Below are 11,779 nucleotides of genomic sequence, written 5' to 3' on the forward strand. Positions count from 1 at the left end.
GGAGCGAGAATGTTCTTGTTTAGCTTGCATACATGAGAAGGGAGGTGTTACACAAACATAAGGTAATCAGCAAGCCCCCTACTTTAGGTCACCACGTGTCAGTCACCCCTGATTAAGAACCACATGGTGGGCCGGGCGTGGTGATTCATGCCTGTAATCCCAGCACTTTGGGAGGCCAAGGCGGGCAGATCACCAGAGGTCAGCAGTTCGAAACCAGCCTGGTCAACATGGTAAAACCCCATCTCTACTAAAAATACAAAAATTAGCCGGTGTGGTGGCAGGTGCCTGACTCATCTCAAAAAAAAGAGGAAAAAAAAAAAAAAAAACCACATGGTGGAGCATTCAGTGATGCCCTGAGTGTGTATGAATCAAACTAATTGGAATTAATCCTTTCCTTGGTGCAGTGGGAAGGGTGGCTTCTGGAGTGAAAAGGCTTACCAACTAGGTTCACTTTTTTTTTTTTAATGAGGGTCTCACTCTGTTGCCCAGGCTGGGGTGCAATGGTATGATCACAGCTCACTGCAGCCTCAACCTCCTGGGCTCAAGAGATTCTCCCACTTCTGCCTCCTGAGTGGCTGGGACTACAGATAAGTGCCACTACTCCTGGCAAATATTTGTGTTATTATTTGTAGAGACACGTTTTTACTATGTTGCCCAGGCTCGTCTCAAACTCCTGGACTCAAGCATTCTCCCACCTCAGCCTCCCAAAGCACTGGGATTACAGGTGTCAGCCATCACACGCAGCCTGGGTTAACTTTTGAAGCAAGATTTTCTAACTTTGATTCCTCATCTAATAAGATACCTTTCAGGATTATAGTGAGGCTTCATGGAATAATGCATATGCAAGCAATGTGTGTGCTCATAGGTTCCATACAAATATCAGGTATTGTTTGCCTTGGAAGCTATTCTCGGTGTAAGAATAAAGCAACCTTTTTATCTACTTAGTAGAACAAACAAACAGCCAGACATCCTCACCATTGAGGGAAGACCAAAGAAAACCCTCCAAAGGCACAGAGATATTTGGAGATATTTGTTTTCCCAGCCTTTCTGTCTTGTTCTGCACAACCCAACTGTTGAGGAGCTGCAGAGCAGCTGCAAGTCAGAAGGAAGTCCTTAGCTAGACCTCCAGCTCCTGTAAACACCTCTGCCTCTCCGGGGTCACACAGTGGCCCTCTTTGTGCAGCCATGTGGCAACTCAGCGAACCAGAGGCTCCTTAACTTGAAACGGTCTAATTTTGATCTGCTTTCTCCATAGGAAGAATGTTATGATCAGAAATTATCTTCCTTTCCACTGGCCCAGTGTACAGCTTTTTCTAAGAATGACCATGAAGGAGTTCAGGAAATGCCACCCCAAATATAACACTTTGGTGTGCTGATTACTTTGAACTGAGGACACTTGGGGAACAGCAGATGTAGGCAGAGGTATTCTCTGAGCTCTCCTTATCAGCCTAAAGACAGATCCTCCAAAAGGAACTCAGTTGTCACGAATCTTCTCCCGGAAATCTTATCAACTGGGAAAGATTAACTCAGATCCCAAGAGGGGAGACTGGAGGTGACACCACACCCAGACAGACTGTCACCTCTTTTTCCGAGGGCTGCTGTGAGACAACTTGTGTTAACTGAGAATTTTTGTGTGCTTGACAAAACCACCTTTATTCACCATTTATTTCTTCCCCTTACCTCCCGTAATTCATGTCGCCACCACCCCCCAGAAACCCTGAACCCCCATTCTTTTCTGTATCTCAGGATCCTATGTGAGCTTTCATCATCTGACCACTTTGAGTCTCATATTTGTGGCACTCCCATGTGTACATTCATAATTAAATACAGTTTTCCTCCTGTCAATCTGTTTATATGTCAGGTTAATTTGTAGCCCAGCCATAGAACTGAGAAAAGTGGAGGGAAGTCATTTTTCATTCCCCTACAATCACAGTTACCCCCATTTAATCGACTTCCCAAAACAATTGCTATACAATATTCATAGAAAGTTGTTTGTGTTTAATAAATCTATGAAGGTGTAAAAATTACCTGTCTCCTAAACTTTAATTTGTATTATGGGTGAGGCTATCCATGTTTGTACCAGCAGATGGGAAGGGACTTTCAGCAGAGAAATTGTGTTCGAGTTAGGAGCCTGAGAGGGGTAGCAAAGCAGGAGGAGGGGCCACTATGCCTGAAGCAGAAGGAGGTCTCTGATGGCTTGTTTAATGTTGCCTCTGTGAGGGCAGGAGCTCTGTGCCTGTCCTAGCCATTTATTCTCAATATACTGTACCTAGTAGCAGTAGCACTCAATTAAAAATGTGTTGTATGGACTTTGCCTGGGACCAGCAGGAATACCCCATTGGAAGGGAGCAGGGAGCCTCTGAGTGACAAGGTTGGAGAAAGCCCTCTGAAGAAGCAGGTCTGAACACAGATATCAGAATGCAGGAAAGCTGCAAGAAGCCTGAGCTGGCAAGCGTGAATCATGAATTGCTGGCTGTTTTTAATCTTGACTATAATATAGTCAGGAAGTAAGAAAGACCTTCATGTACTTAAATGCTGAGTGTCTCGCCAACTTTAGAGGGACCTACTCGAGCATTTTATAAATATTAATAGAGTCTGACTGTGGACTGCTTGCCAATGGCCATGCCGGGTGGGAGCAATTACTGGTCCAGTCCTGATATGTGTGAACTGTTCTGCAGTTACCGGAAAACTTGCTCAGGCCTTGGAAACTTTATGCCCTGGAGATTGGGAAGAAGAGAATGTTTGACCTTATCCTCATGCAAAGGGAACATTTAGAAAGTCCTTAGGGTGCAACATGGAAACCACAGGTCACTGAGAAAGGGTGTCATGTTCGTATTCTGGAGTCTGGGGGCCTCAGAACCAGCGCCAGCTGGAAGGAGAGCCCAGTATAATTTGCTGCAGGGAACAAAATACATATATATGTCCAACTTGCTGTGAGTCAGAGCACTGCACACTGTTCAGGGTGAGGTTGCCCACTTCCTCAGTTGCATTTCAGAGGCTCTGTTAGTAAGTGCTGGCCTGGGAGCACAGAAAGGGGTTGGGCCAGGCCACTGGGTGTGAGCAGAATCTAAGAGACCCTAGGCCTCTCTTTTGGGTGGGGCAGGGATTACTGAGGAATCTGAGGAAAAGGTAGCTACTCTGGGAGTGTGTTGAAATGAGCTTGTCCAAGCCTTAACACAAGGCAAGGCCACCCTGCCCTGCCACATGCTTCATCCTCCCAGTTTTCTGTACTGCAAGAGCTTCCTTATTCCTAGGGAAATCCTGTGATGGCTGTCACTAGTCTTTGCATTCGGCTCTGACACTAGTGGTGCAAATTGCCCAGGGACTCTAAAAAGGGCTGGTGCCCATAGCCCCACCCAGACCTGCTCAATCAGAACCCTTGAGGCTCATTGACCAGTTGTTGGGGAAGTGCAGAACAAACAGGTAAACAGGGAATTGCAATTCACTGTGCTGTATATGACCCCCAAGGATAAAAATACTAGCAGCTGCAGTTGATGGAATGTCTTGGTCCTATGCAGAATACTGATATGCAACGGTAAAGTGAATCCCCCTAAAAATCCTTTGGGATGTGAAGGTTGCTTATTAGGCTGATTCAAAATTCTGCATGCAGTTAAAAGCACAATTTTATTTGTACATTTGACCCAAAAGATCCTCTGACCACAGAGGCTACAAGACCTACCCAAGTCCTGGAACTCGGCCTTTGGAAATATTCTAAGTCTGGTAGAATTCAGTGTGGAGCACCGTGGTGCCCACATGATGGATGCCCTGGAGTCTGGGTTGCTAGTGTTTTTTGCAGCTTTGTCTGGTCTCGGCCTTTATGGCAGAATTACATTATTCAGCCGCAGCCTTTCCAAAAGGTTGAGTCAGCCTGAGTTTGCTGCTGGCGCCGTGGAGCCCTAAGACTTTGCTGAGCCCTCGCATAGCGCCGGGGAGGCACACCTACTGTCCACCTGCTCCCATGAGTCATAAAACTGCCACACTGCTGCCAGGCCTGCCAGCCCTGCATTTTCCTCCAGTTGCCACCCTGATGAGAATGAACTTAGCCATATAGGTCAGGGCACCAGGCAGCACTTTTCCCCCAGCCTGCCTTCCTCTTGCAATGTGCTATTGGACAACCAGTTCGTAAAGCAAGGGCCAGGATGTTTCCGTTGCTTTATACCAGGTGGCTAAGGAGAGAGGGCAGCAGGGCAGCCTAGAGGCCAACAACCCAGGCTAGAGAGGAGAATCAATCCACGAACATATGATGGAGTAACAGAATTAGCAAGTGCCCAGACCATCATGATGAGACCAGGGAGAGGTCAAAGGAGGGAATAATAAAGTTTCATTAATTACTTCAGACTGTAGGCTACTCATGTATCCCATTTGACATTTACTGTGTATCTATCACAGAGAGTCTCCACTGAAAGGTTTCACTCTTTCATGAATAAAGACTTCCTTATGTGCCTAACACTTTGAAAACGATTCCACATCATGACAGTACCTAAAAATAAGCGCCCTTTTTTCAAAGTTCTCTAGAGGAGCTCTCTTCTCCTTTTCTGTTGCCAGGACTTTGATCAGCCTAAGAGTTGGGTGCAAGAGCCCAAAAAAAATGAAATCAAACCTTCTGTGAAAGTTGGTAGCAGTAATATTAAACTGATATGTAATGTGCCTCCCATAGCAAATGCTCACTTTTGCCACAGGTGCCCTAACTACTACAAGTGTTTGCGTATTTCTTTCCTCTTAGGAAATCCTAGAAAAGTCTAGCTTTATGTTATATGTTGGGGTGCATCGATTAAACTGCTAGTGCTGGGTTTCTGCAAACTAAAGATTTATGTAGGTGCTCAAATGGATGACAAACTTAGATATCTAGGTCACCGCTCAAATTTCTAAGGGGCATTTTAGTAACTGCCTCCAAGGAGCTGCAATGACTGGGAAAATCCATCTATTTCCCTTGAAGTGGAACATACTATTATGAATGTTTAAATAACTTAAAGATGCCTGTTACTTCAAAAAAAAATTCTCCTCAGATTTCAGGTAAAAACAAAAATTGAAGATGTCCAGCAAAACAGCAAGTACCAACAATATAGCCCAGGCAAGGAGAACTGTGCAACAGTTAAGATTAGAAGCCTCCATTGAAAGAATAAAGGTAAGAAGCCCCGACTGGATAACATGTGCTTTCTACTCAGTTCCCCCTGCTCCTGGGAGGCTGGACCACTTGCCAGAGAAGATAATACCATTTCATTCGCTTGCTTCCAGGATTTTTCCAGAACAGGCTGAGAGTCTCAAAATTTTAACTTTCATTTTCCTATCTAGCATGAGCCTCACTTCAAAAGTGTCTGCATTAGCCTCTCTGTTTGTAAAACTCGGAGACAGGATTTCCTGAGGACCTGTCTCCCCTGAATGAACATGGTCAAGTCTGTTGATCCCTGTGTTCTAAAGTGGGACAGGGGTTCCAAGTAGACTTCATCAACACCCTAGTCATTCCTCTGGAATTGTAGTGTTCTAGAGTTATCAGTGCAGCTGAGGCAGCTTCGCATAACAAGTCAACAGTCTAGGTTTCCTTTTTAGGGAAATGAAGCTTTTAAATGTGTTTGGCCCTCAGTGACCACTTTCTGTGCCCAGAGTAATAATGCCAGCTTTAGTTGAGATCACATAGAGAAACTGGAATGCATTTCTTAGATCACCTGACTTCGAAGTCTTTTCCCCTGAATCCCAAGAGAGAACTAGGCAGTGAGTGCCCTGGAATGTTATGACTAGTTCTTCCTTGAAACTGAAGCAGTTGGCCGGGCGCGGTAGCTCATGTCTGTAATGCCAACACTTTGGGAGGCCAAGGTAGGCAGATCACCTGAGGTTGGAAATTCAAGACCAGCCTGACCAACGTGGAGAAACCCCTGTCTCTACTAAAACTACAAAATTAGCCAGGCATGGTGGAGCACGCATGCCTATAATCCCAGCTACTCAGAAGACTGAGGCAGGAGAAGTGCTTGAATCTGGGAGGTGGAGGTTGTGGTGAGCCAAGATCGTGCCATTGCACTCCAGCCTGGGCAACAAGAACGAAACTTGGTCTCAAAAAAAAAGAAAGAAACTGAAGCAGTCACCTGATCCATTCCTCTGGGCCTGGAGATAGTCACCTGTCTTTCCAGCATGAGGCTATCTGGGCTATACTAGACAGGGCTCAGCTGCCCCATTGCTCTTTGCATAGGGCAAAGAGATCCTATTCTGTAGGATCTCCTTCCCAGACTTCTGAAACAGGGCATGATATTTTCCCTGTTTAATTCATGCCAGAGTAAGGTGCTGCCTCTTCCCATGCTGGTTTAGTCTCTCTTTTTACTTCCGCAAGCCCAGTCTCTAACAGTAAATCTTAAAGCTCCACGACTTGGCTCCAGAGTTTTGGCTCCAAGCCCATCGTTCAGTTCTTAAAGTCTGTTCTGCATTCCAATCTGTTTTTATTTTTTTTTGCTGGGGGGGAGGTAGAAATTAAGATACAACCTTCCCTTGATTCACATATGCTTTTTCTCACCTGGCCCCTAACTTTTTATTTTGAGACATTTCAAACCTGCAGAAGAGTTGTAACAACAAACATTTATAAACTCTTTACCAGGATTCACCAGTTGTTAACATTTGACCACATGTACTTGCTTGCACTCTCTCTCTTCCTCCATCTGTCTGTATACAAATACACACAAAACATATATAATGTCTTCTTTAAACCCTCGAAAGTTATTTGCAGTTCAGGATTATCTAACAAGAATACCTAACACACAGTCCATTTTTGAAGAATCCAGGCCACTTATTTTGCAGAATCACCCTCACTTTAGGTGTGATCGTTTGCTGACTGGACTCCAGGTAAATGTTGGACACGAATGCTAGCTCATTAGCTGGTGGTGTGTCCTCAGCACTCTCCTGAAGGGATACATGGTGCCACTTTGTCTGATCGTTGTTAAGTTGCCTGGTTAAGAAAGACCTTACCTGCCAAATTGCACCATTTTAAAGGCACCATTACCTTTTTTTAACCTGACAAGTATCTGAAAGTGATGCTTTGAGACTCTGATGATCTTGTTCAAATCAGTCTTCCATTCAATAGCCTAGCATTCAAATACACTCTGAAAGTCTGCAAGTAAAATATTTTCTTTCTTGTTTGTTTGATTTATTTCCATGCTAGGTTTCGAAGGCATCAGCGGACCTCATGTCCTACTGTGAGGAACATGCCAGGAGTGACCCTTTGCTGATAGGAATACCAACTTCAGAAAACCCTTTCAAGGATAAAAAAACTTGCATCATCTTATAGTGGAATAGAGAAACAGCTCCTCGCCTCTTCTCAACAAAGCAAATTATGAGCAGCTCCTTGAAGAGATTTACCTTCAGCTTATTTGGTAACCACTGCTAATAACTATAATGTTCTCAACTTGGAATAACGGACTCTGAAGTCTCTATTTTCCAAGTTGTCCTTTCTCTTAAAATACCCTTTACTGATTTAATACAGAATAACAATCTTATTTTCCACTTGGTAACTATAGCTTTATGTTGGGTTACTGTTTAAGGAAAGTTGATCTGGGCCTTTTTAAAAACATAATTATATACTTTAAATATACAATGGATTCCGATATGTCAGGACCTAAATTGCCTAAGCACCTGTCTAATTAAAATGCCAAAATTAATTGAAATCCTAAAGCCTTTATATCATATTCTTTATAAGGCGTGTGCCAGCCTGTATAGTATGTAAGGGAGAGGGATGTTTTGTGTATATATATGCCTTTGTGTATACACTTATCAAAGCTATTTTCTTATGAAAACATCCCTCTTTCCATACCATCAGTTTCTCAGTTCCAGAAGTTATACCTTTACTTTGAGCTGTGTATAGGTAGAATAAAAAAATTCCTTTCATATCGTTATTGTACAAAAAGTAAAGAGTATCCTAAAGATTGTATTCATTGTAATCAAGTAATGCAGTCATCTCTCCTCTCTTGAAATCTTGCTGGACCTCTTAGGCTACAATAAACTGCACCAAGCTAAACTGACAGTCCTTCAATAATATGAGACATTAATTTACAAGGACCCTTTTGGGCTTCAATGATGCTGAGTCTGGAAAAAGGGAGGAGACCCTTGGGAGGACCCCATGCAGCTGTGCTCCCAGGGCTCATGTTCTCTACTGGATTAGGGATAGGCACCTCTGAAATCTCCACCCTGATCATTGGAATGAAACGGAGTGAACATGAGCCCAGCTGAGAGAGGAGCAGGAATGTGTGAAAACCAGCTGCTCTCCTTGTCCCAGCGTTGTGATTGAGCCCTCTGTCTTGCTCTTTCTGCCTTCCCTGTATCTTTCCTATCTTACCAGAGCATCTGTTTGCAGAATTAATACCACCTTCCCCAGCCGCAGGTGTGTGGAACATGGTGAGAAAAAAAATTTTTTTTAAAAAATGCAAAGTTGTCAGGATGCTTAAGCTCTTTTCAGATATCTGCAGTTTCATCCCTACCTTGTTCATACACCATCCAAGAGGCCTATAGGCTACCCAAGAGAGCCTTGGATTCAGTGGTACACTCCTTGGGCCCAAGGGCTTCAGCAACTGTGTATGGAGTTCCTTGATTTTCCTCTGGGCCCAAATACAGCCCTCACACCCTTGGAATTTCCGGGTGTGGGGGTAGCCCCAAAAGGAGGAATCTCCTATGGCCAATAAGGTATCTTGACTTTATCAAAGTAGAAGAGAGAGTCACTTCGCAGTCAAATCATACACACGGCCTTTGATATTTTAATTCATCTTTAGTTCGTTAAAAGTAACTACTAAGGAAAGGTTAAAAACTTCCTCTCAAAAAGGAATCAACCCCAAGAAGCAATTATTTACAATGATTTTCCCAAATTTTGTACAATCTGTCCTGGAAAGCAAACCCCTTTTAAAATCTAATGTCTGGGCTTTGAGTATTAGCTCATTTAGGGTGAACAAAATGCATTACTGTTTTTAAATTGCCCACATTTATTCAGTATTTCTCCAAGTTGCTATCTCCTCAGCCTTGTGAATGGCCCTCACTTTTCTGAGGCCATGTGAAAATCACGGCACTGCCCTTAGCCTTGTGTCATCTGCTTTTTCGTTCTGCAATATGCCCAGTTCCCAAATCAATTGTAAGTACCTGTTTAGGAGAGAGAAAGATTTTACCTCTCAAAGGGTGAGATTGGAAATTTACACTAAAAAGACAACTTTACATTTAATGCTTCACTTAATGAAACATTCTTTTTTTATAAGTCTATTTTTCTACTCAGTTTCAGAACACTAATCTGATTTTCACTCTGATTTTTAACGTTTCTTTAAATATTTATAATGTAGCTTCTTTCAAAATATTTTCATGAAAAATTACTTTTATTATACCATTATGTGCACGTTATTGGTAGCAGGCATAGTTTATTATTTAGTACTGAAACATGCTCTTTTACCTAACGGTAAACAAGTATGTTTTGATATATATCTGTTAATATGCTTATAGTGGTAAGAAATGGACTTGAGGTCGCAGGAGATTTCATTTTCTTTGCCCTGGTCAAATACAATAAAGGCTATGAGTATAAATATGTAACTTCCTAACCAGGTGTAGGGCATGTTCATGAATATCAAATCTTTTGATGCTGGACCCAAGAGGGGAAAAAATGTAGCTAAATGTTGATTTACTTATAACTAGACGTCTGTGTGAGAAAATATATGTATACGTATATATGATATGCAGAAGTCACTTTTATTTATCAGGCTTTATTCTCCTTACAAAGCCACAGTTTAACTGTCTGCAGCAGTTGGTTTATGTTAATGATAGACAAATGCCCAGGGTTTGTTATTTTTTCCAACTACCACTGTAATGATATACTTTCTCACGTATATACATGCAACTTCTTGGCTTCATTTCCATGAAGCTATTTCAATATATTCAGTATACTTTGTCCTTAATGCTGCTTCTGTTAGCAGTGATCTCTTTCTTTTTTTCATTCTTACATCTTCATTAGTTCATCATAAATCTGTCCACTTGAGGCCTCAGGACCATGGCAAAATTTCATGACTCCGAAGTATTTTACAGAAACATTTTTTAAATAAGGGAAATATTTTATATATCAGATGGTTCACAAGTGATGGGTCATAGCTAGTTTTTTTTTCCTTCTAAAAAATGTCAGGTTTTAAAAATCACTTACCTTATTAAAATGAAAAGTGCCATACTTACCTTTTAAAGGAAAGACCTGATTTGCTTTTTCTCTATTTAGACTGTTTTTGTACTTTACTAATCTTTAAACTATCAGGAAAAAAAACAAAACTTTATACCAATGATTTGGTAATTTTGAGGCATAGGGTAGCTTACATAGTGGAGGATGTGCCAAATATTCTCTTCAAATGCCACCTTCTTAACCAGTTTATAACTAAAATAGTATTATCTGACTAATTCCTCTGAATTTTGATGTAAGATCTATACAGGCCCCCAAAATGATTATAGTACATGCCAGTCGTTTCTCAGTGAAATAAATACAATATCAGAGGACATTATGGGTTGTATTGCTTTCTTTTATGGTAGACCTGTTAATGGGGAAAAAAAATACATCACATCAAATAGAATCTTGTATCTGTGTGTTAAAATAGAGCACTTACCTGAAGTCAGTGGCCTGGATCATTTCCCAGTCTGTCCTGTGCTGTGTGACCTTGGACAAGCTGCTTCATCTCTCTGAGCCTCTGTTTCTCCATGTGTAAAACAAGGGGCTGCAGGAGATGATGGCTGAGAGCCCTTCCAGTTCCCAGATGCCTTGGTCCAAAGACCCCACCCCTCTGCTGGTCCTGCCAACGTGTTGGTGCTATAAGCTGCTTCAGATATAAAATTGGTTTATCTATAATGTTTATTCATTTAATAGCTTCTAAAAGGCCTTTTTGTTATACAGTGCTTTTTTTCTAGTTTTATGGACTTGGTTACTGTAATAATGTCTTGTTTTTAGCCATGTAATTACAAACACATATTCTCTTGATGTCTCAGTAAATTTGCATTTGATATATCATTGATGAGATTTTGTTGTTATATAATATTCTTCGGCTACTCATCTGTCCAGCATCTTATTAACCATAACACTGTGATCATTGTTTGGAAATATGTCCTATGGAAAGAATAAAAGGATTTACTTCACAGCTAGCATGTTCACAGATTTGAAAGAAGTTTCATTAAAAGCGCCATTGCTTTCTTTACTGCATCAGTGCCTCGTTGTAGCATCCTACCTGTGTTTTGCTCAATAAATGAATAAAATACCATTTCTCTTCCCCTTTCCCTTCCTTCACTCAGTTAACATTTTCTGAGCACCTCCTGGGAGCAAGCTGCTGAGAGTCAGGCTCCCATGACACCCAAATGAATAAGACACACACCAGCCCATGAGAAGGTCACCGTCTGAGCAAGGAGGGTGGGTATGACAGATATGTAAACCAATCATCATAGTATCATGTGGCAAGTGCCATAACTCAGGTGATCACAGAGTGCTGTGAGAGCCCAGAGGAAAGAGGGACTAGCTCCACATTGACAAAGACCTCCCTCTGAAAAGGCTTCCAAGGGTGGTGATGTTTGGGCTGAGTGAGAGAGGAACAGTATGCGTTGGAATTGAGGTCCTGGGAGGAGATGAGAGGAGGAGAAAAGAGGACTGGAAGCCAGTGTGCAGATGGCCCCCGATCCTGCCCTCCCATCCTGCTTGCCTATCCTGAAACCAACAAGGGGGCTAGAGAGGCTGTTAAGGAGTGAGGTAATAACTCTGACCTGTGGAGGGCTGTTTCCCATCCTGAGACCAGCTGTGGCCGTGGAAACTGAT

The 11,779-nt window shown here is 42.3% G+C and overlaps 1 protein-coding gene across 6 annotated transcripts in view; it reads left to right on the forward strand.

Moving 5' to 3' along the window:
- The window catches only part of LOC105498434 (G protein subunit gamma 12), a 129,454-nt gene extending 118,278 nt beyond the window's left edge, over positions 1-11,176 (forward strand). For 5 of the 6 annotated variants that reach the window (XM_011770505.3, XM_011770504.3, XM_071091452.1 and 2 more), the window contains 2 exons: positions 5,007-5,125; positions 7,142-7,993. In XM_011770505.3, the coding sequence (XP_011768807.1) occupies positions 5,033-5,125; positions 7,142-7,267 (219 nt within the window). In that variant the 5' untranslated portion in view covers positions 5,007-5,032 and the 3' untranslated portion in view covers positions 7,268-7,993. Of the gene's footprint in view, positions 1-5,006; positions 5,126-7,141 lie in introns of all 6 variants that reach the window. The other variant, XM_011770503.2, reaches the window with a different exon arrangement.
- Positions 11,177-11,779: the final 603 nt, after the last annotated feature.

This window comes from Macaca nemestrina, chromosome 1 (genome assembly GCF_043159975.1).
Source record: "Macaca nemestrina isolate mMacNem1 chromosome 1, mMacNem.hap1, whole genome shotgun sequence".
Lineage (NCBI taxonomy): Eukaryota > Metazoa > Chordata > Mammalia > Primates > Cercopithecidae > Macaca > Macaca nemestrina.